Here is a 25,781-nt window from a genome sequence, read left to right on the forward strand (position 1 = left end):
TACACAGAATAGGCGATTTGTTTTCAGTAGGTAATTTATTTCATTGACTTCATAATTTCTTTACAAGCATACTACCTAAAGATAGTGAAATAAAACCTTTCAACACATTATTTTTTGTTAGAAAATTATTATATAGCAAAGTTGATAAAAAATAAAACTTATTTTTTGGGTTAATCTAGTGTCTGAGAAAACAATATTATTCCTTTTAGAAGCTGTATGCTTCAGGCAGATTCTGAAAAGCTGCGCCAGGCGTGGATTAAGGCTGTTCAGACCAGTATTGCTACTGCTTACAGAGAGAAGGGTGATGAATCAGAGGTTAGTAAACAGTATTGCAATACAAAGTGATATTTTGCCAAAGTTTTTTATTTTAATTGCAACATTGTATGATTATAACATTCTTTTTTATGGAGGATGATTTTTTTTTATATTGAAATGGGTTTTATTTTTAAATTTACATTTAGTTTCTTGTTTATTTCTCTTGACTTTTCTTTTAACTTCAATGTTTCAGTGTGTGTTTAATCCAGTATTTGAATATGTGTCTCAGGTATTCTGATGCAAGTATTTTTCCTCAAATATTTTGTTAATCTAATAAAATAGTGAATGTGAAAGGTAAACACTAAAACTGGGTGAAAAAGAAAGCTCATATTTTTTATTTGAAATCTCCCTGGAGAAGATAAGCTGAATATAGAGTCTGGGGTTGTAGTCTGGTGTTAGCTACCCAGTGAGTTTACAGACTGTTTTGAGCAAGGCCATGAGTGAGTCTTATGAAATGAAAAATGTGTTTATTTTATCCTCACATTTGTTAGTTTGGTTAAGTATGGAATTTTTAGGTTGGTAGTGATTATTCTTAAGAATTTTAATCGCAGTGTTTTCTTGTTTCCAGAGTTGCTGTTGGAGTCTTTCTTGTTACCAATCTTTAATATTCTTTCTATCCAATTTCTTTGTTTTCTTTTTCTGAAATTTTTGGACTGGTCTTATGATTCTCTTATTTTTTTGTGTGTTTTTTTTTGCTCTGCAATCTGGGAGATTTTACCAGTCTTCCGAACCTTCTATTGAATATTCCAGTTGTGCTAGCTCATACTTAATTTCGAAGAGTCTCTTTTTGTTACTGAATGTTTATATACATAAACCTGTTCTTTTTTGCATGCATGCGGTGTTAAGAGTTGTGTTTCTTAATCTTGACTTCACAGTATAATACAGGAAGTTTTAAAAAATCCCAGTTCTTAGGTATCACCCCAGAACAGTGGAATGGAGTTGGGGCCCAAGGCATCAGTATTTTTAAAAGCTTTCTACTAATAAGTGATTTCTCTGTTCAAGCAGTGTTGGGAACCATTTTATTAGGGGCTTTCCTTGACTATCTTGTTATCTGCTCATGGTTGCAAGTGCTGTAAGAACATAGGACTTTGTTGACTGTGAGCTTCACCAAAGTGTGGACCATTTGTTGAGGAACAATTTGAGTTAGCATCTTTGGAGTCTTTGCAGCTAAGCTTCCCCAGAGAAGACTCACTGTTCTCCTGTGTAGGGGTAAGGGACTGGCTGGGAGTTAATTGCTGGGGAACCCAGCATTCAGTTATGTATATGTTCATTTAATCCTGTGCTTACCTCCTTTTAGGTAATTGCCATCTAGTTACTTTCTGTTTTCTTTCTCAGTGAATGAACCTCTTCTCCTTTGTATGTCTTTGTAGAGAAATGTTCACTAATGTCAGCATTGGGGAAGGGGACCTTTGATCTAACTTCTTCTTAATAATTTCTCCTACTTTTCATCCCCACTTCCAAGATTAACCAGTACAAATCCTTGAGCCAATTGTCTATTATGTGATGTAAATTGATGAACTCTTAGATTTTTCTTACTATTTCCTTAGATTTTGCCTTGGTCTACTCTGTTAACATTCATCCAGCCACTTTACAGCTCTCTGAATTTTATTGCTTTTATTTTCTTTTCTGTTGTCCCTATGCTTGTGGATAATGTTTTTTTTTTTTTTATTTAAAAAACCGTAAGTTTCTAAAGTTCAGTTCAGTTCAGTCGCTTAGTTGTGTCTGACTCTTTGCAACCCCATGAACCTCAGCACGCCAGGCGTCCCTGTCCATCACCAACTCCTGGAGCCCACCCAAACCCAAGTCCATTGAGTTGGTGGTGCCATCCAACCATCTCATTGTCTGTCGTCCCCTTCTCCTCCTGTCCTCAATCTTTCCCAGCAACAGGGTCTTTTCAAAAGAGTCAGCTCTTCGCATCAGGTGGCCAGAGTATTGGAGTTTCAACTTCAACATCAGTCCCTCCAGTGAACACCCAGGACTGATCTCCGTTAGGATGGACTGGTTGGATCTCCTTGCAGTCCAAGGGACTCTCAAGAGTCTTCTCCAACACCACAATTCAAAAGCATTAATTCTGCTGTGCTCAGAGTCCAACTCTCACATCCATACATGACCACTGGAAAAACCATAGCCTTGACTAGACAGACCTTTGTTGACAAAGTAATGTCTCTGCTTTTTAATATGCTCTCTGGTTGGTCATAACTTTCCTTCCAAGGAGTAAGCGTCTTTTAATTTCATGGCTGCAATCAACATCTTCAGTGATTTTGGAGTCCCCCAAAATAAAGTCTGACACTGTTTCCACTGTTTGCCCATCTATTTGCCATGAAGTGATGGGATCAGATGCCATGATCTTCGTTTTCTGAATGTTGAGCTTTAAGCCAACTTTTTCACCCTCCTCTTTCACTTTCATCAGGAGGCCCTTTAGTTCTTCTTCACTTTCTGCCATAAGGGTGTTGTCATCTGCATATCTGAGGTTATTGATATTTCTCCCGGCAATCTTGATTCTAGCTTGTGCTTCCTTCAGCCCAGCATTTCTCATGAGGTACTCTGCATAGACGTTAAATAAGCAGGGTGACAATATACAACCTTGACATACTCCTTTTCCTATTTGGAACCAGTCTGTTGTTCCATGTACAGTTCTGACTGTTGCTTCCTGACCTGCATACAGGTTTCTCAAGAGGCAGGTCAGGTGGTCTGGTATTCCCATCTCTTTCAGAATTTTCCATAGTTTATGGTGATTCACACAGTTAAAGGCTTTGGCATAGTCAATAAAGCAGATAAATGTTTTCTGGAACTCTCTTTCTTTTTTGATGATCCAGCAGATGTTGGCAATCTGGTGGTTCCTTTGCCTTTTTGAAAACCAGCTTGAACATCTGGAAGTTTGCGGTTCACATATTGCTAAAGCCTTGCTTGGAGAATTTTGAGCATTACTTGACTAGCATGTGAAATGAGTACAATTGTGCGGTAATTTGAGCATACTTTGACATTGCCTTTCTTTGGAATTGGAATGAAAACTGACCTTTTCCAGTCTTATGGCCACTGCTCAGTTTTCCAAATTTGTTGTCATATAGAGTGCAGCACTTTCACAGCATCATCTTTCAGGATTTGAACTAGCTCAACTGGAATTCCATCACCTCCATTAGTTTTGTTCGTAGTGATGCTTCCTAAGGCCCACTTGACTTCACATTCCAGGATGTCTGGCTCTAGGTGATTGATCACACCATCGTGATTATCTGGGTCGTAAAGATCTGTTTTATACAGTTCTTCTGTGTATTCTTGCCATCTTCTTAACATCTTCTGCTTCTTTTAGGTCCCTACCATTTCTGTCCTTTATTGAGCCCATCTTTGCATGAAATATTCCCTTGTTATCTCTAATTTTCTTGAAGAGAACTCTAGTCTTTCCCATTCTCTTGTTTTCCTCTATTTCTTTGCATTGATAGCTGAGGAAGGCTGACAGAATGTGGTCCACTGGAGAAGGGAATGGCAAACCACTTTAGTATTCTTGCCTTGAGAACCCCATGAACAATATGAAAAGGCAAAAAGATAGGACACGATAGATGAACTACTCCCCAGGTCAGTAGGTGCCCAATATGCTTCTGGAGGTCCATGAAGAAATAACTCCAGAAAGAATGAAGGGATGGAGCCAAAGCTAAAACAACACCCAGTTATGGATGGGACTGGTGATAGAAGCAAGGTTCGATGCTGTAAAGAGCATTATTGCATAGGAACCTGGAATGTTAAGTCCATGAATCAAGGCAATTTGGAAGTGGTCAAACAGGAGATGGCAAGAGTGAACATCGACATTCTAGGAATCAGTGAATTAAAATGGACTGGAATGGGTGAATTTAACTCAGATGACCATTATATCTACTATTGTGGTCAGGAATCCCTTAGAAGGAATAGAGTAGCCATCATATTCAACCAAAGAGTCTGAAATGCAGTACTTGGATGCAGTCTCAAAAATGACAGAATGATCTCTGTTCGTTTCCAAGGCAAACCATTCAATATCACGGTAATCCAAGTCTATGCCCTGACCAGTAACGCTGAAGAAGCTGAAGCTGAACGGTTCTATGAAGGCCTATAAGACCTTCTAGAACTAACACCTCAAAAAGATGTCCTTTTCATTATAGAGGACTGGAATGAAAAAGTAGGAAGTCAAGAAACACCTCTAGTAACAGGCAAATTTGGCCTTGGAGCACGGAATGAAGCAGGGCAAAGGCTAATAGAGTTTTGCCAAGAGAACCCACTGGTCATAGCAAACACCCTCTTCCAACAACACAAGAGAAGACTCTACACATGGACATCACCAGATGGTCAACACCAAAATCAGATTGATTATATTCTTTGCAGCCAAAGATGGAGAAGCTGTATACAGTTAGCAAAAACAAGACCAGGAGCTGACTGTGGCTCAGATCATGAACTCCTTATTTCCAAATTCAGACTTAAATTGAAGAAAGTGGGGAAAACCACTGGACCATTCAGTTATGACCTAAATCAAATCCCTTATGACTATACAGTGGATGTGAGAAATAGATTTAAGGGACTAGATCTGATAGACAGAGTGCCTGATGAACTATGGACGGAGGTTTGTGACACTGTACAGGAGACAGGAATCAAGACCATCTCCAAGAAAAAGAAATGCAAAAAAGCAAAATGGCTGTCTGAGGAGGCCTTACAAATAGCTGTGAAAAGAAGAGAAGCGGAAAACAGAGGAGAAAAGGAAAGATATACCCATTTGAATGCAGAGTTCCAAAGAATAGCAAGGAGAGATAAGAAAGCCTTTCTCAGTGATCAGTGCAAAGAAATAGAGGAAAACAATAGAATGGGAAAGTTCCTAAGGTATATTACAGATGTCATGTCATTTCACAGTAAATAGTAATTACTTAAAATCGTCTGTAACTCAGTCTATTCAGATGTCTCCAGTTGTCCTAAAAATGTCTTTTACAACCTGTTTTACAAGTAGGATCTTTTTTGTGACTCGGCGTTGCATCTAGTCCAATGTTCCTTGTCTTTCAATTTAGAATAGTTCCTTTTTTTCCCTTGACAGTGACTTGCTGAAAAGGTTAGGCTTTCTGTTCCAGGAGAATTCCTTGTCATAGATTACAACATAGGTGATGTGTATACTTCGTGTTGCAGTGAGAGAAATACAATATTGTTACCCAGCCATTGCTAATGCTAAAATCTTCTTTGTGAAGATAAAGCAGAGGTGGTGGATTAGGGAGATGACAATGTGATCCCTTCATTGTCATGTTACATTTCCTTTCTTTTTCCCAGTCTATTAATACATCATTGCTTTGTATAACAAATCTACTTTGTCTTACTTTAACCCTGTAAAGTCTAGGCCCCATCAACCATACATTTAATAGTTTTATAGTTGAATTTGTAATTTCATTCTGAATTACAAAATGATGATTTTCTAATTCTTTCATCCCATATTCATTTATTAACTTGCATTCTTATGTGAAATATAGGTTTTCTTGATCAGTGGAGCTAGTTAGTTTAAAAAGAGATGTTTGAATTTTTGCTTTTAATTACCACATTTGGTTGATTTATTAGCTACCTGAAGTGGGGACAGATAAATGTTTTGGGGGATATCATTATAATCTCCCAGATTTTTGAAAACATAATGGGTCCCAATTGTGGTAATTACTCTTTTTTCACATTCAAATTATCACACCTTTGTCCAATAAGGACTCAGGTGATGCCTTGAAAAATTTCTCTAGTTTTTAGCGGAGTTGTGAGAGGGAACAAATTTAGATGTGTATCCAGATCATATTGATGAAGAACTTAGTGGATTGCTGAAATGCCTGTGTTGGCAGAATCATACACCAGAAATAATAGGGATTACAGGAAAAATAGAGATAGGGCCAACCTAAACCTACCTAAATTTGTAACTTGAATAATTTTAGGAACTTTAAAATCTCAATAAAAGTATTAGCACAGTTGAATTCCTAATAAATAAACACTATACTGTAGAGGACAGGTAGGACTTACCTTTAAAAATCGGTGAAGATAGCTTAAAGGAACGGTACAGAAGGGTTGAGGCTTTGGTGACATGTGCAAAACACATAAATATCAGAGAGAATGGCGTAGTAAACACTTTCAAGTCATGGCATGTGGCCAAAATGAGCCAAGAAGAATGAAGGATGGGTGTCATTTTCAGTCCTGTATTCCTTGAGGTGTCCAGCCCAGGTTCTCCTGTGTTACTGTACTTGGCTTTCAGCTTCTCTCATTTGGTGCAAAAGCTTTAGCTAATAAAGGAATACTGATAGTGAACCAGCATGATTTGTTTTTGAATGATAATTGCTTATGAGCTAATTTACATTATCAAATATGTTTTAGTAACATAGGTTTTATTTCTTTTTTAAAATTTTAAAGTAATCTATAGTTTATAGAGAAGTTCCAAGTAAGCCAAATAATTTTTCCCCTGAACTATTTCAGAGTAAGCAGCTAATATGTGCTCCATCACCCATTATTAATTTAGTGAGTTCTTCCCACAACTAGGACATTTCTCCAGTATAATCATAATCAAGAAATGAGCATTGATACATCACTGCCATTTAATTCTCAAATGTCGAGTTTGAATAGTTGTCCCAGTGATGTTCTTCACAGCGAGAGGTCCAGTCTAGAAGCACAGGCTTCTTTTAGTTGTCCTGGTTCTTCAGTTTCCTTCAGTTTTAGTAATAGTCCCTCAATTTGACTTTGACCTTCTTGACCTTGATTGTATTGAAGATTGCAGACTTTTGTAGAATATCCCCCATTGTTGATATGTTTACTTACAAAGTTATACATTGTTGATAGGAATATTATATAAATGATGCTGTGTTCTTCTCACTTCATCCTCTCAGGTGGCCTGAGATTTTGATTTGTCCCATTTTTGATGATGTTAACTTTGATCACTTGATTAAGGTAGTGCCTGCTAGACATCTGTACTGAAATACTGTCTGTGTAATAGTATTTTGTATGTATGGGGAGTATGTACTTTGAGACTATGTAAATATTCTTTCCTATTCACATTTTAGGAAAAGACTGATTCTGGGAGGGATTGAGGGCAGGAGGAGAAGGGGACAACAGAGAATGAGATGGCTGGATGGCATCACCGACTCGATGGACACATGGGTTTGGGTGGACTCCAGGAGTTGGTGATGGATAGGGAAGCTGGCGTGCTGTGATTCGTGGGGTCGCAAAGAGTCGGACACGACTGAGCGACTGAATTGAACTGTACTGAATATGAGGATACAGCCCTGTTTTATTCCATGTATTATGGTTCATGACTATCATTATTTCTTTTGTTGCTCAGATTGACTCGTTTCTCTAGTGGAGCCCTGGATTCTGTATCCTTTTGACATTTCCCCAACAATCTTGAAGTTCTTCCCTACCTTCTAGCATGATGAGCTGTCCTGAGTTCATCTTCTTGTACTTTCTCTGCACTAGCCTTGAAATCAGCAGTTTCTCCAAAGTACACTAGTGCTTTTGGGTAAAGAATAGGTTTTAGAAAGCACGATAAGGGAATATACATGTGTATATACACATTTATATCTGTACTGCTTTATAAATCTATTTATGTTAAAACCATTAGGGCGCCTGTTGTCATCTCCAGTCCTAATGTAATACAACAGGGTTTGTTCTAACTTTCTCCCTTTTCATATAAATAACTCTTTTCTCTGAAGTAAGAAATCTGACTTCCATTTATTTTTAGCAGGTTTGCTTATATGATCAGTCCCCTGTATGTGACCAGTATGCTTTCTCTGCTGCCATTTCCCGCCTGCTAGACTAACACCTCACACTAGGTGACACTGCCAGTTGGTGGTTCCTCCCTGTCTTCAGGCTCTCATTTCCTTTCTTGGACTGTCTTCCTATGCAGAAACCCTTCTTCTCCTGCTTGGGAACCAACAACCTGCATGGGGTCACTCTCATCTGAGGTTGTGCTCCTCACCCAGCTCAGTCTGCTCTGTAATACCATATCCCCACACTTTCTTTGCTTAGCCACACTTAACGGCTGTTGAATTGAGTTTTCAAGGGCAAGATTATATTTATGTGAATTGTGTTCTAAAATATTGGCTTATTAAAGTTGAAATGTTTTTAAACCAAAAGACTTTTTAGGCCATATATTTATTTGCGTAGGATCCCCAAACTCCATTTTTGTACTTGGTCATTATTGGTATAGTCTTTGCTGTGCACTTAAAAAATTAGGTTTTTGCTTATCTGCCACATTTGCTTCTCTCCTAGTTTCTCATGAGGTTTTAGACTTCGTGCGTTATATTGTTGATTCACTCTGTAATTATAATTATGCAGTTGATCTGTTCTTTAGTAAAAGGCCATACCATTTTCAGTAATTCACTGCAGTAATTGAAACAACTTGCTTGCAGTTCATTGAATACCTTGGAAAAACTTGATATAAAATAGCATTTATTTTATTCTTGAGTCTTAATAGTCTCATGCGTACTCTCTCTGTTTCTCATCCTGCATGCTAAATTCCTGTCCCTCTTTCTCTTTGCCTTTTTATCTTGTACATACAATCATTGTGGCGAGTTATTTTTTATTATTATTGTGTTTCTCCATATAAGACTAAAGGCCAACTGATGGCAGATCCTGTATATTTTCATTCTTGAACCCCCAGTGTTTAGAATAGTGTCCTTCTTAGGCCCATAATAGACCTTCAGATTGTTGATTGGAAGCTTTTGTTTGGAGCGTGTAGTGTGCAATGTAGTATTACAATCCTTTTTTGTTTTTTTAAATCTTAATTCTTTTAGAAGCTGGATAAGAAATCATCTCCATCCACAGGGAGTCTAGATTCTGGAAATGAGTCAAAAGATAAGCTATTAAAAGGAGAAAGTGCATTGCAGAGAGTCCAGTGTATACCTGGGAATGCCAGCTGTTGTGACTGTGGTCTCGCAGACCCACGGTGGGCCAGCATCAACCTGGGCATCACCCTGTGTATTGAGTGTTCTGGGATTCATCGGTGAGTAGGCCCACCTGGGGTGAGAGCCTTCTTTTGGTTAAACACACGTAAATTTTTGTGTCCCAATGATTAGAAGACTTTCCCTCCTGCCTAATTTGGCTGCCAGTTTGTGTCTTTGTACCTTTTATGAAGTGGATAAAATTCTGGTTTGTGAACTGATTTCAAGGACTTTGATTCACCATTAACCAGAAGATCTATCCCTATTTATATATGTGTTGAGGGCTATATTAGAGACTGTGTCAAATTAAGATAGAAAAATAACTTGTATAATGTGCAGATAGAGACTTGAAAATTTTATATATTGATGCAATCTTTTCTTTTTCTGACTTAGGAGTCTTGGAGTTCATTTCTCAAAAGTGCGATCTTTAACTTTAGATACCTGGGAGCCTGAACTTTTAAAGGTAAAATAAATATTTGCTTTAAAATATTTTATGTTTTCACATAAAAGTCAAGATTTTTTAAATTTATTTATTCTTTTGCCACTTGGCTATGCAGGATCTTAGTTTCCCAACGAGGAATCAAACCTGTGCCCTCTGCAGTGGAAGGGTGGAGTCCAAACCACTGGACTACCAGGGAATCCCCGAAAGTCAATATTTTAGAATCTGGATTTGCAAATGTATGAGTTTCTCAATGCCAACAGTGAATTAAATTGTATTGGAATATATCTGATGTTATTTTGGCAAATCTGTTGTTTTCTTACTGTTTTTTTTTAAGTTGCTAAGCTTAAGTAGCATTCGTCAGGGGTAGTAGTCATCACACTAAGACATCCTTTTTCCCTGTGTAAGGATTCATATCTGTGAAATAAATAATTTTCATGTGTCATGAATAATTTTAGATCACAACTGGATTTTTAATAAGTGAAAGTAAAAGTTGCCCTGTCATGTCCAACTCTTTGCGATCCCATGGACTATACAATACAGTCCATGGAATTCTCTGGGCCGGAATACTGGAGTGGGTAGTCTTACCCTTTTCCAGGGGATCTACCCAACCCAGGGGTTGAACCCAAGTCTCTCGCATTGCAGGCAGATTCTTTATCAGCTGACCCTCCAGGGAAGCCCAAGAATACTGGAGTGGGTAGCCTATCCCTTCTCCAGATCTTCCCAACCCAGGAATTGAACTGGAGCCTCTTGCACTGCAGGCGGATTCTGCACCATCTCAGCTTCCAGGAAGCCCAAGACTTTCAAAATTTATACTGATTAATAGTGTATCCATTCTAATTCCCACTGTTTACCTATTGTAAAAAATGTTAGCTTAAAGGTTGTAGTGTATTCTACATTTATTTCTCTCTGAAAATTGTTTCTTAATGCATTTGTGTTTTTATTTTAATCCATAGATAAACTCATAATCCTTTCAATTATGTGAAGTAAAAAATTTTTCTTTGTGGAATTATTGTGTAAACCTCTAAATGGAAGTGATAAGTTGTCTTGTATGATAGAGCCCTATTTCTATAGTTTCTATAAATTGATATGAATTCAAAGGAGAAGTAAGTGGGGGGTGGGAGCTAGAAATCTAATTTCTGGGTCAACTGTGGGTAGATATGAACTCAGTGGACTCATTTTAGAAATTTTGGTTGAAATAGCTGTCTGATACTTTTAAAAAAATATTGAAGCAATATTTAGAAATGTAAATAAAATCTAAGGAGAAAACGTGTGTGTGTTGGTCATTCAGTTATGTCTGAATCTTTGCAACCCCATGGACTGTAGCCTGCCAGGCTCCTCTCTCCATGGCATTCTCCAGGCAAGAGTACTGGAGTGGGTTGCCATTTCCTTCTCCAGGAGATCTTCCCTACCCAGGAACTGAACCTGGGTCGCCTGCATTTCAGGCAGATTCTTTACTGTCTGATCCACCAGGGAAGCCCAAGGAGAAAATAGTTTGCTTCAGTTCTGAGTTGTTTAAAGCTTAACCTATCTGGACTTAGGCTTCTTTTTTTCAGTTAACTTAGCTGATGTTGTGAGTATATAGCCTTGTGCTAACCACGGTGGAGGGATAGAAGTCTGGTAGAAGATGTGTGAGGAGAAACCCTGTCTTAGAGAGTAGTAATCTAGGGGAGGTATTCTGGTAAAAAATGGGAAAATGCTGATAATGCTGTGAGTCCTGGTTTCATTTTAACTTTCAGCATCATTGTGATACATGCGTTTTCAGAACTTGCAAGAATTAAGTGTTTGCTTAAGGATTAATATAGTATTTTTTAGGAAATTGTAGCTTATTTTCTGTCTTTCTGTCAAACAGCTTATGTGTGAGTTGGGGAATGATGTTATAAATAGAGTTTATGAAGCTAATTTGGAAAAAATGGGAATAAAGAAACCGCATCCAGGACAAAGGTACTATATCAGTTGTATTAAAATGTCACTTCATCCCCCCACCCATCTTGAATATAGCTATTATTTTATTTCCCTTTAATTGATATGTAATGTTGAAACAGAGTGGTTCAGAGAGATCATTACTGCTTCAGTTATAATGTGGCTGTTTCTATCTTGGGTTTGGTAATTAGATTGTATTTTATAGTCAGGTAATAAATTACAATCTCTAGATGAGAGAGAAGCTTAAAAATTAAGGCTCTGCAAAGGAGTATAAAACCTCTTACTGGCAAGTAAAGTAGACAAAGTTCTATTAGTTGCAGGCCTTTAAAAAGAGATAATCTGTTCATTAATGTCTCCAAGGGTCAAGTTTCTATACCTACAATGAATAATTTTCGCATTTTTGAGTTTGTTTAACAAATACTTGTTAACTACATATTTCCTACATCACATTTTTATATTGAAAGATTACAATCGAAAAGGATGACTTCTAGTAAGGGAGAGTACTTACTTAATTGCTGAGTTTTAAGTTTTACTTCCAGTCCTGTTCATGGAGACTTATTGAATGAAGTGGCAAAGAGTGCCTTCAGTGTGGATAATTAGTTTTGTTGTTCATGTTATTTTTAGTCTTTATGTTTCTTTATATTAGATATTAAAACTTTGCCATAATCCTATATTTGACTATATCTTTATGATAATTAATACTTTTTAAAAGTTATTGCTCTCTAAACCAATACCGTTTAAATCAGATTCTTATTTTTGTGCAAAACCATGGTTATTTGAGTTATCTCAGACCTTGAGATATCCTATTTTAGCCAAAGACTTAGGCATTTTAGAAAGATATAAGTAAGAAAAGGTATAGAAGAAACTTGATAAGTTTTATAGTTGTATCATAAATCAAACATTTTAAGTGTGATACCTTTTTTGGTCCCCTTTAATTTAAAAATGCTGTGTTGTGTTAAAGTAGTTGTCTTATGAAAACTTATGGTCATGACTAGTGGTAATTCAGTGTATCACATTATTTATTGGAGTAAAAATAGAATTGAAGTTAATTTCTATACATTTAATAGCATTTTGGTATTGTTTTTCATTCTTTAAAAAGCAACAGGGAATATGTGTAGAAATGAATGAGCATAGAAATTAAGAGAATAAGAATGCTGTGTTAATACTTGTGACTTTTCAGTTGGTTGATTATTTATATTCATTTAAACATGAAATCATAGTTCATTAAATATTTGGAAGGAAAACATGTTGCAGAATGTTGCAAATGCATAAAACGTTTTAACTAGTATTATGTTTGGTGACTTTCTTTGAAAAATTCAGTATATAATGACTTCTTTTCACTATTGACCATGCTAAGAGATTAAGCAGAACATCATGACATTTTTATATATACCAACCAGACAGGAGAAAGAGGCGTATATCAGAGCAAAATATGTGGAGAGGAAATTTGTGGATAAATACTCTATGTCATCATCACCTCCTGAGCAGGAAAAAAAGATTGTCTCCAAAAGTTGTGAAGAAAAGAGGCTGAGCATTTCTAAACTTGGGCCAAGTGAACAAATTAGAGCATCTCCTCAGAGTTCAGGTATTACAGTTTATTTGTTGTTTTTATAAGTCACTTTCTTAATTTCTGAATTAGAAGCTGTTGTAAGTTTTTTAAATGCTGAAAACATATCTTCTTCTATATATCCTAAGGAAAAATTGGATGTCTCTGTCTTTAAAAAAATAGTTAAATATAAACAGTGTCTTGGTAATTCACATTCCTACATACAGTTGACCCTTGAAGAACTCAGGGGTTGGGGTACAAACTCTCCACTCAGTTGAAAATTCACATGTAATGTTTAGTTGGCTCTCCATGTATGTGCTGCCTCCGTATCTGCTCTGCAGTTCCTCTGTATCACTGGTTCCGCATCTGTGAGTTCCACCAATCCCAGATCATGTGGTACTGTAGTATTTTGTACTGAAAAAAAATCTGTATAGGTGGACCACATAATTTAAACCTGTGTTGTTTAAGGGTCAACTGTAATGTATGTATCCTAGGGAATAAAACTGCTTAAAATTCAAGGGGAGATGGGAATTACAGATCTATCATGCAAAAAGCCCTAAATATCTGATTAACCACCTAATATCCTTCCTGTTTTTTCCTCCTAAAAATTTTCCCAATAACGTTTTTTCCTGCCCTCTTCCCTTCTTACGGCCTGCTTTGTGCTTTGCTAACTTGCATGTCCCCAGTGGTTGCTGTAAATAGCGACGAGGCCAGGCGGGAGTCTCTCTTCTGTCCTGATGAGCTAGATTCACTCTTCTCCTACTTTGATACTTCTTCAAAACTGCGTAGTAGTAAGTACTACTCTTGTGGAGCATTCCAAGTCTGTGCCAGTGGTCATTGTGTGGTGTGGCCATTTCTCTCGATGTTACCCATTGTCTCAGAATCGCACATTGCTTCCCGTCATACAGTAAATTAACTCTTTACTATCCCTGACACACTCTGGGGTAATGAGAATGAGATATGTTACGACTCTAAAAATAAGTGTATTTCTAGGTTTCATGATTGATTCATGTTTTGATAAGTGAAGTGTACCAGAATTAAAATTGTGAAAAGTTTATTCTGGTGGTGGCTGTGTTCATGTTGATGTTTCAGAGTTCATTTAAAAATCTTGTTGTTTGTGGGACTGTTTTCTTAATGGTTCAAAACTTTAATCTCTAGCTGGTTTTTCTTTAAAACAGTCAAAAGTAATGACAGTGGAATCCAGCAGAGCTCTGATGATGGAAGAGAATCTTTACCCTCCACAGTGTCAGCCAATAGTTTATATGAACCTGGTGAGTTTGGTGAAATTCAGTGTTAATTGATATTGTTTGCTGAAAAATGCATGTGAAATGTGAAATGCCAAGTCTGATTGAGTAGTTTCCAAAGGAAGTGGTTAATCTTTTAGAAGGTACTAAGGGGCAGTTAATACTGCTGAATGAGAAAGCAGCTATTTCTTTTCATATTTGGAAGTTCTTTCCTAGCTGTGTATTTTTCTAAGCCTCTTGACATGTGCTAAAAGTAACTTGTCAATAACTGGAGGTAATTTTTAATGCATGTGAACTGTATGTCTTATTACCCGTTATCTTTTGGGGGACTGTCTTTTTTCATATATAATTTTATATATTTATTTTTGACTGCACTGGGTCTTTGTTACTTTCTTTATGCGGGCTTTCTTCTAGTTGCGGTGAGTAGGCCCTGCTTTCTAATTAAGGTGCGCAGGCTTCTCAGTGCAGTGGCTTCTCTTGTTGCAAAGCACAGGCTCTAGATCTAGCGGCTTGGGCTTTAGTAGTTGCAGTTTGTGGGCTCTGGAGCACAGGCTCAGTAGTTGGTGCACATGGGCATGTGTGCTTCTGGGCATGTGGAGTCTTCCCAGACCAGAAATCGTACCCCTGTCCTCTGCATTGGCAGGCGGATTCTTACCCGCCTTGTAAGAGGAGAGTCCCTGGCTATCTTTTCTTGTCAGGAGAAAGAGATCAGCAAATCCCTTCCATCCCACAATTAGGGATGCCCACCCTGCACCCCCCAATTAGGGTTTTCTTCTAACTTGTACTTTCCTCCTATATTCTCTCCTTTATGATTTCAGAGGTTTTGATTTTGCAGAATACTCGATAGAAAGCATTCTTTATGTTATTTGAACTGCTTGAACTGCAAATTGTGATGGTGTTGGACCATCCCAGGAATAATGTGAGGTTTGGTCTAGTAGTGAAATTCTTTCGGGGTTGTTACTGCATCTTCTGAGTCCCTAAGTCTTATAGTCAGATACCTAATTAGTCTAATACAGAGTAATCTACCTACATTCAGATACTGACAAGATCACAGAGACCTGATATACTTGTCAATATATTTAAAAAAGAAGGCGGCTGTGGAGAGTGATTAGTCTATAGGAAATACAGTACCTTTGTGAAAATCTTACATCATAACTTCATACTGTGATACAAGGAAGAGTTTGGTTTTTTAAAAAACTGTGGTAAGTTACATATAACATAAAAATTTACCATCTTAACCATTTTCAGGTGTACAGCTCGGTGGCATTAAGTCGTTCACACTTTTGTGCTGCTGTCGCCATCCTCTATCCCCAGAATTCTTACCCTAAAAGAATAAGAAGCAGTGACTTCCCATTCTCTCCCTCCCTGCCAAGGGCTCATTTTTATTTATTTGTGTTTGTTTTTCAGAGGCAGAAAGGCAAGATTCTTCTGTGTTTCTTGACTCTAAACATCTTAATCCAGGACTCCAGCTTTATAGGGCTTCATATGAAAAAAATCTTCCTAAAATGGCTGAGGCTTTGGCTCATGGCGCAGATGTGAACTGGTCTAATTCCGAGGAAAACAAAGCAACACCACTTATTCAAGCTGTATTAGGGGTATGAATTTGTAAATTCAGGTTTTCAGTGGTAATAGAACATAAAAAATCATAATTCATTTTGAGCATAACTTTACATTATTGTTTGCTTTAAGAGGTGGGTTGGAAAATAGAAGCGGCAGCTAGTAGTTATTTCTGAATATCGCTTTGTGTAAGTTCAATTTTTTTTCTTCATGGAAGGGAATTCTAGTAATGAAAGTAGTGGGTTTTGCTAGATTGCAGACTGCAAATAGAATCCCAGTTAGAAGTAGTTCTTGGAAAGAAAATAATATAATTTATTATTTCCCTGCTTTTGCTGGGGGGCATTTTCTCTTTTTGGCTCTTAGAGTAATATTGTCATTCACTTTTTGCCCATTGTCTTCTTTTTTCCTTCTAAGGGCTCTTTGGTTACATGCGAGTTTCTCCTGCAGAATGGTGCTAATGTGAACCAAAGAGATGTGCAGGGGCGGGGACCATTGCACCATGCCACCGTCTTGGGGCACACGGGGTAAACTGTTGTGCTTATATATTTAAGTAGATTTTATTTAAAAAAATTATTTAGAAATAATCTTTTGCTCTTCGGTTAAGATCATTAGGTACAGTTTGTAAGGTGATACTTTCTGTGACTTACATTGTCATGGTAGAATTTGAAATTTTAAAAAATTTCAGAAGAAAATACTGTTACTTTTCAATAAGTAACAATAGTACTGTTGTCAATAAGAAAATTGACAGACTTACTTTGAACTTTACTAATTATTTATACAGATCTCTTAGAATTTAAAACTGTCACTGAAATTGTGGCAGTTTTAAAAGACAATGTGTTTATATGTATTTATGCATATAAATACATACAGTATTTCTGTATTTATACATTATGTACATAGGACACGCATTTGGGGGAAATTTTGTAACTTTATAAATTTTAGTTTTCCTGCAAGGTAGTTAATTCTTATTTTGTGCTATTGATGTTGTGATTTCTGGACCAGTATTTAGATACACAGGACAATAAAGCCATACAATGGGCTTTCTACTAGAGGGTACAAATAAACTCAAAATTTGGCCTTATATATTTGCATCAAAGGTCACTTTTTTTAATAAAATACCTCAGGATCTGCAGTCTTTATTACCTGGACAGGCAAGAAGCTGTCCTTTTTTAATGTTTGTTTATAACTAATCTTCTATTTTCATCCTGGCTTGTTTTATTTCCCTCTATTAGCACGAAGATTCAGTTCAATAACTTTATCATAAAATCTTATCTTTACAAAAGCTTATATTTAACTCATCCTTTTTATTTTCTTTTTAATCATGATTATTCCCATTTTACTTCATAGACTCCATTTATCATTTTTTCATTTTTGTCAGTTTCTTGAAGTTATGAATATTTGCGAGGAATACAGCAGCAAGATTACTTCCCATTTGTTGCTATTGTATTAGCATTAATATTTTATGATGTGAACATTGCCTTGGCTTCCTTCTTTTCCTCGATAATGACCTTGAATGCTTTTTATTTAAGTGTATAGGGATCTGTGTACACCTTTCTATAATCTTTGAAGGTAGGGGCCATAATTTATACATCCTACTATACTATGTATTGCCAGATTAAATGTGAAAATACCTTGAGGTTTATAAAATGTTGATCATGGTAGATTTTTATTATTAGAGTCAATAGTCAATAAAATAAATCTTTGTAGAGTGAATCAAGAATTTCCTAATGAAGATGTTATATCTTTAATTAGTGCTTTTTATTTTTTAAGGTGAATACTAATTTTTTTTTAATTGGCAATATCAGGCAGGTATGTTTATTTCTAAAAAGAGGTGCCAATCAACATGCCACTGATGAAGAAGGGAAGGACCCTTTGAGTATAGCTGTGGAAGCAGCCAATGCTGATATAGTGACCTTGTAAGTGTTTTCACATGATTATTTCCCATACATTTTATTACTTATACAGGGTTTTAACATAGAGTTTCCTGTGTAGGTGTGAAATTTAAACTTGGTTATTTACTAGAAGCCATTTACTTTTCTAAGCACATTAAATGTATGAAGCATGTTACATAGATGAAATTACTTGATTCCAACCTCAGCCCTATGAGGAAGGTTTTATTATTATCAGCCTCATTTTCTAAGGAATCCAAGCTACAGATAATTTGAGAAACTAGTAAATGGTGGAGCTGGAATTTGAAACCAAGAATTCTGTCTCTAAACCTGTGTGCTTAGCCACTTTTGTTTTACTTCCTGGCCAGTAGGAGTAGAATATCAGTGACTTTTCTGAACTGGATTCTTTAACTCTCAGTAAAGTACTGGGGTGAGAGTTGGATTGGTTAGTAACAGGCAGTTTTACTATTACTTCAAGAATTAGAGGATTATAAGCAGGGAATGCAATTGCATTAATGTTAGTAACTTGCAGTTGCATTGCCTTTGTGCACTGATACTTAGGGGACCTGTTTGTGATTATTTTTTAAAAAGAATTATTCATAAGAGTACTCTATTTTGAGGTAAAAAGATTTGTTTTGGAATGTTTGAATACAAATTAATATGACCTGTTAAAGAACCTTGAGGTCTTTGATATTCATCGTAGATCAAAGTTGTTCATTACACTTGAAATCTAGGAATGTGGTTGTCACCTACCCTTTACTGTTATGTAGGAAGTCTCAAACATATGTTGTTGAATCACTTTTTCTTTCTATTCTGAATGAAGCCCATGATTGTTGGTTCTCTGTTAACTAAATATAGTTCCATTTACACTACTGAATTTCAGTTACAAAGAGGAACTCCTTTGACTATCTTGAACTCCATAGCTCCCACTGAGAATTCTTGCCATATATATCACCCCTTCCTGACCCCTGCCAGACTGAAACAAAACAAAAAACCAAAAGAGAAAAATATATTTTCTCTGTACCTAGCTTCATTTCCTCACTGGAGGGTTTATTGTTATTGTGGAGACTATTGTAGGAAAATTTAGATCTGTTAAATCATTATAGACTTAACATTGGAGAAAGCTAAGTTATTAAAGAAAAGAAGGCAATGGCAAGCCACTCCAGTACTCTTGCCTAGAAAATCCCATGGATGGAGGAGCCTGGTAGGCTGCAGTCTGTGGGGTCGCTAAGGGTTGGACACGACTGAGCGACTTCACTTTTACTTTTAACTTTCACACATTGGAGAAGGAAATGGCAACCCACTCCAGTGTTCTTGCCTGGAGAATCCCAGGGATGGGGGAGCCTGGTGGGCTTCCGTCTATGGGGTCACACAGAGTCAGACACGACTGAAGTGACTTAGCAGCAGCAGCAGGCGTGATATAGAGAAATTACATTAACCCTGGCTGCAGCTTCCCAGGCAGTTCTTATAGTAGTGGCCCTTCTTTCCCCAAAATATGTTCCCAAATTCTCTAAATTTTCTCATTTTGTTTTACTTGAGGCTATCAGTTTCACTTAAAATTTATTGAAATAGGCAGCCTCTCTGAAAGGTTCAAATACCAAAAAGGGAGAGTTACTTATCTTGCTAGTATGAGTTCACACAATGTTTGAAAAAGGAAATGGCAGCAAATTGTGGCACTCTGAAGATAAAAAACAGCCTGTCTCAGATGCAGTTGCCAGAGAGAGCATATTAGAAGAAGGTGATGGAAGTCTGGGAGGGCAATGAGTGTTTGGTGGCCTGAAGAACAGGCAAAAAAGTAGGAGAGGGGCACCACAGATAACATTTGTGTTGCAAAATGTTGCTTGAAATTAGTAAGAAAATGAGAGGAAATTCACTAATTTTCTTAATCCAGTACTATAGGTCTTCCTGCTGTCAGGTAAATAACCCAAAAAGAATATGTATCAATATGGTAACTGTGGGAAAATCTTAGTAGCCTATGGTCATTTATTATAATGTCTGTATGTCAGAATATATCCCAAGTATTTATAGATAACACATGCTATTTATACATTTGGAACTACCATACCTCAAGATGAACCAGATTGAACTTATGACAGGCTATTGCTTCCATTTTATAGAAGCAGTAATTTCAAAGGTTGGCAGTTAAAGTCTTAACAGGTTGCATTAGAAATCAGGAATTCTGTGTGTCTGGAGGAAGCGAGCTGCTAGTGGTGCTGCAAGGAACCTGCTTAAAACTGAAACTCACTTTTTAGAAATCTTTTATTGTCTTCTGTCATGAGAATTGTTTACTTTGTATCTCAGATTGTTGGGTCTAATAAACTAAAAGTCCTTTTGTTTCAGGCCAAATAACTGGTAAAAGAAAAAATTACATGAGTACATGTCTTAGTTGTATATAATTCAGTAGTTTATGAATATTTATATTATATAACTTACCTAAAACATTATTTAATTTTAGGTTACGTTTAGCAAGAATGAATGAAGAGATGCGGGAATCAGAAGGACTTTATGGACAGCCAGGTCAATATTCTACTAATAATCATACTGAAATGCAATATAAGAAATGCATCCAGGAATTTATCAGTTTACAATTGGAAGAGTCATAGTTCTTTAGCAAACTAACAATACTATATAGAGTTTTTATAAATTACTTGTAAATTGTGAGTTGTTAGCTATGTACTGAACTTACTGAATTCTTGGGAGTGGCTCACTCTTGAGCCTTTAAAACTCCATAACTATTCCTATTACAGTACGCATTTACTTGCTGTATTTAACTCTGGCTACTGACTTCTTTATCTGCTGTACAGATGTCTTCCATATACATTCCAGTGAGGTGAATGGAATGATAATGTATCTTTATACACTTAAAGCAGCACAACAGTCATTTTCTTTTTGGCTGTCAAGTGAATATAACAGAATTGTTTTCTTTTGGTTATTCAGGGAATTTCTATAAATTGTGTTCAGGGAAAAAAAAGACAAATCACTATGTGTTGAAATATAAAAAGTCAGTATGGAAAATATCTAGAAAATGTTTATTGAATTAAGAGTTCTGTATTTGACCTAAAAATGAGTTAAAGGTTTAAAAATAAAGTTTACCAGTAGGTTAAAAAGTCCATAATGGGAATAGAGTTAGTTTAAAAGGTAGTGGGAAAAGGTCCAATTTTATCTTGTAGCTTTGCCCTAAGTAATTGTACAATATTTGTTGGATAAATGGAAGTATTTCAAGCAGTATTTTGTGAACTTGATGGCAAAGTAGATGTATTCTTATTAAGAGAAATATCAACTCAGGATCAGCCCAAGTCTCATTTTGCGTAATTTTTATCTTTGAGTCGAGATGTAAGAAAATTAAGAAATGCTGCTGATCAGATTTCTTTCTTTGATGAACAAATCCTGATTAGACATTCTTCACAAAGAAGAGAGTAATAATTAGATCTCCAGTTTCATGAATTTGAGTACATGAATTACTAATTTATCTGTTTTAAATTCATATACATGCTGGTTAAAAATTTTAGGAATCCATGACTAAAATAATTGAGACTGTTCAGTTCTCAGTGAGTATGTTTAATTATTTTCAATCAGTATTAATATTTTAAAAGTGGCTTCTAATAACATCTATCCTGTTTATGCTAGTTTTAGCCAGCATTTTTACTTTTATTTTAACTTTACTTTTATTTTAACCCGATTAATATATATATATATATATATATAAAATAATTAAGATATATGGGACCATTCCTTTCTCAGAGGACTGTATTTATTACTTTTGGGGGGTCTAATTTAGTAGGGAACAAGTAAGAACTTTTGAGAATAGAGGCACTTCAGCTAGATACTTCTAATCTAGGGTGTCCCACTTTAATCCTATGGATCAAACAATATGACTGATTCATGATGTACCAAGATGTAAGAGTGCTGATAAAGGGTGAAGTCTCAGTATTAATTCTGAATTTCACCCATTTGTTTTAAACTTGAATGTTAGACTTTAAAAATGTTATAATTTTGTAACAGATATACCTAAGTGATAGTATTACTAGGCCATTTTTGAGGCCTTTGTGTTTAAGCACTTTAAAATAAAACTTATTCAAAGAATATGACCCGATAGGCAAGATAAGAGTGAATTTCAGGATTTTAGTTTAAACAGTTTTTTTTCCTTGACATTTTCAACGTAAATGTCTGGTCAGCTGCTGTTTCCTTAGGGTGTTTACTGATGAAGCTGCACCCAGCTGATTATTCAGAAGGTCAGTGGGTGACTTTTCTCTGGAGCTGGGACTTTGAAAGGACAGGTCATCTTATGTTCTTGCAGCTTCTAATGCCATCTAAACTGTTGGTCTTCTGCCCCTATCTGGAAGCATTCAAATGGTTCTCTCAGTGTCATTTTGTGTATAAGTTTATGAGTATATACCTTCTGCTCTGGAGAAGGAAATGGCAGCCCACTCCAGCATTCTTGCCTGGAGAATTCCATGGACAGTGGAGTCTGGTGGGCTACGGTCCATGGGATCGCAAAGAGTCGGACGACTGAACACACAGCACAGTACCTTCTGCTCAACAGTAGAAAAACAAGGGTTTTCCAATTTATTTGAATGAAAATTTGAAGGAAAAAAAAAGGCTTATTTTTTTTTTAAAAAAAGCAAGCTTTCCTGCTATAGTCAAATCTTAGTTTAGAAAAGATTTTAAAAAAAGAGCAGAAGTCTGGAAATGGTATACCAGCAGAATAAAATGAGATTCTCATTTGGTAATAACTAGATTTTAAATTCATTTAGGTGGTCTCGTATTTAAAGAAAAACAACTTTATACTTACACAGGTGACATGGTGAAATGGCTCAGCAGTTACTCTCTGAGCCTTTTCCTTTGTGAGTCTTTGGAGAGCAGATATTTTTGCTCAGGTGGCAGGTCTCTTTTCCTCTTTACTTATCACTGTAAATTTCCCTCTCATAGATTTCGGTTGGTTGTTTTAGCTAGGTCATTTGTTGTTGTTGTTGCCTAGCAATAGATGGAAACCTCAGAATTCTGGGTAGTTTTAAAATGCAGGTATCTTCAGTCTTTTCATTATGAAGATCTCTTCCATTTAAAAGACTCAGATATAATCTGTGGGAATCATGGACCTGTTTCTAGGAAACCCCACTTTTGAACTTTCTATCTACAACCCTAAGGACCTGACACTTTCTATTTTTTGCATTGTGACCCAAGAGCACACGTTTCCTGAGGGGAAGATGTATCCCTCCTTGTCAGTTCCCTCAACTCTTAGGAGGACTAGGTGGATGCGTGCAATATCACATCCTGCTCTCAATTGTTGGAAACTAGTTTGGTGGTTCCCACGGTCTCTGGCTCTATGACTCCTCTTGATTTTTGGCAGAGTTTCTCAACCAACTGTAAATCACTGCTTTAGTGAACCATTACTAATTATATGAGTATGTTGCTGGTGAAGACTGATGATTGATCCAGTCAGTTACAAAAAGGAAGCTGTGATCAGTACAGAGGGGAAGGATCATCCACTGATCACCTGGGCGCAGGGTCACCCATGCTGCCCTATCTTTGAGGGGAGTACATTTTAAGGGCAAAATTAGCAAAATCTTGGATCATAGCTGCTGTTGCAGTGTTTATTCTGAATACCAAAAATCAAACACTATTTTAAACCATCAGTGGAAATATAGCAGTCCACATTTTAAAAACTCAGAACTGTCCAAGCACATAGAACAGTTAGCTTGCTGAGGAGAAGTAGAATGTGATTAAGTAATTTAAAGAATTTAACTTAGTATTTCAAATATTGGGTGGTTAGTTGTTTATTGTTTATAATAAACTGTTAAATGTACTTATGAACTTTCCAGGGCAACATATTCTGGTTTATTGCTTATGTATTCTAGTGTAGACAAGTTATATTTGCCGTTGGAAACTTTCTGAATGATCAAAATTGTATTTGAAGAATCACATTGAAGTTCAATTTGTAGTTCAATTTGTGTTAACTGTATTAAATATCTTAGTCACTATTGTTACGTCGTTTGCTTTTTGACAACACATTTTGAGGCCTAAGAAAGGTATTATATTGATATAATTAACATTTGGTTAGAAACTGAATATTAATGAAAATTTTTGTGTGTGTGAAGGTAAGACTTCCTTTTGTATTGTATTAACTCTTTTAAAATGTATTCAGTAAGTGAAACCAATGATTAGTATAGCACCAACCCTTTCCTTCAAGGAAGCATTTGATTCAGTGAATAAAAAAAATCTTATAATCTGTCTTGCATGGTACAATGGTTCTACTAAAATGTACTTGTGTAGTAGGTACTAGATAATTTAAAAACAAAAACTGGAAAACCATAAAAAGAAAAAAAAAATCCCACAGCTTGTTATACAGAATATGCATTGCTAATAGTAGAAGCCATATATTGCCATTGTACTGTTGTAATACTTAAGATTGACTGCTCATCTGGTGCTATCTGTAAGCTGTTTGGCATTAGCGTCTGCTAGGTCCTTCTTCCTATTTCTTCTTGAATGTATAATGTGTGCCTTTTAAGTTCCTTATGGTGTTGAATGGTAAAATCAGTGTGGTATTTTTGTATTATAATCTGCACTTTACACTTTCTTGGAAAGTATGATTCCAGACTCTCCAGTTTAAATAGTATTTTTAAAATATTTATAATGTTTACAATAAATATTTTGAATATTTGAATTCAACATCTAAGAATAAGAAAAACTTTTAAATATTTTGTATGGTTTGTTAATTGATGTTTAATGTTTGTCTCTTAGTTTATTTTATATATTTTAGAATGCCTAAAAATGGGAATAGATTGTTGTTTGTCTTCTAATATGGAGGTAAACTTTTATGAAATGAAACATGGTTATAATTGGATTGTCTTACCAGTTGTTCCAGCATATCACCCTTTATTGTTTTAGTTACAATAATATATGAGTTAGATGTTACTCTTAGCCAATCTATTAGGCTTTTCTTCTTACTGTATTTTTTCTTTTTGAAGTGATTGATTCAGGTCATGAGAAAATTTCCAGGACTAAATGAAAAACTATATAGAGATTTTAATAACTTGCTTTTTACATTGACTAAATATTAAAAGCATTAAAAAAATTTTTATTGAAATTCTTGAGTTATGCTGTTAGACCTTTTTACTAGATCTTTATCACTTTCCCCTGATTTTTTCTAATTGCCTAGCCTTTGGTATGACATCTATTGCCTCAAAAAATCTCACTTTTTAAAAGCTGACAAAACTTACTGCACTATTAACAACAGCTGTAGCAATGAGTGTATAATAAGATGGATGCAAGATATCTTTTGGGGAATAATTATACAACCATGCTTTAATAATAAACCAGTATTTGACAGTCTCAATCTTGAAAACAGAACTATGACAAGCCTCTGTATAAAAGTAATATGCTTAATGAAGCATTCATGATGAATGATTTAACTTGAAAATAAGATTTCATTTTATATAAATCTTTTGTCCAAAGAGTTAGCCTGTATGTGTGTATATATTTAGTTTTTCATCACAAGAAAAATAGTCTTCAATCTGCTGTAATATCAGTATCTATAATCTTCTCTGTAAGCGTATTGTACGTATATACACATGTATTCCCTGGAGTAGGAAATGGCAACCCACTCCAGTATTCTTGCCTGGAGAATTCCATAGACAGAGGAGCCAGGTGGGCTACAGTCCATGGGGTCACAAAAAGTCGGGCACGACTGAGCATATACAACCAACCAACATATGTATTATTCTAATTTAACAGACGTCTTTGATATTTAGTCCCCTTTTCAAATATGACTATAATATGACTATATTTAGTCATAGCATCCTTGCTCAAATGACCTGCAGTAAATGAACTATTGACTAAATGTGAAGGTATGATTTTAAAGTCATTTTCTAGGCTTTATTATTTTATAAGCTTAGTAAAAAGTAGGTTAAGTGCATTAGTTTTAGTTAAGCATTAAAGTTTGAATAAAGACTTTTTCACATATTATTTAAATTA

General features: G+C 35.9%; 1 protein-coding gene across 1 annotated transcript in view; it reads left to right on the forward strand.

The window, feature by feature from the left end:
- The window catches only part of ACAP2 (ArfGAP with coiled-coil, ankyrin repeat and PH domains 2), a 169,954-nt gene that overhangs the window by 139,180 nt on the left and 4,993 nt on the right, over nt 1-25,781 (forward strand). The window contains exons 13-22 of the mRNA XM_055407433.2: nt 210-315; nt 9,066-9,274; nt 9,606-9,675; nt 11,504-11,595; nt 12,975-13,159; nt 14,299-14,391; nt 15,772-15,959; nt 16,336-16,445; nt 17,727-17,837; nt 20,266-20,327. Of these exons, the coding sequence (XP_055263408.1) occupies nt 210-315; nt 9,066-9,274; nt 9,606-9,675; nt 11,504-11,595; nt 12,975-13,159; nt 14,299-14,391; nt 15,772-15,959; nt 16,336-16,445; nt 17,727-17,837; nt 20,266-20,327 (1,226 nt within the window). The remainder of the gene's footprint in view (nt 1-209; nt 316-9,065; nt 9,275-9,605; nt 9,676-11,503; nt 11,596-12,974; nt 13,160-14,298; nt 14,392-15,771; nt 15,960-16,335; nt 16,446-17,726; nt 17,838-20,265; nt 20,328-25,781) is intronic.

Source organism: Moschus berezovskii, chromosome 1 (genome assembly GCF_049115385.1).
Source record: "Moschus berezovskii isolate FMDL1 chromosome 1, NW_MosBer_1.0, whole genome shotgun sequence".
NCBI classification, from domain to species: Eukaryota; Metazoa; Chordata; class Mammalia; order Artiodactyla; family Moschidae; genus Moschus; species Moschus berezovskii.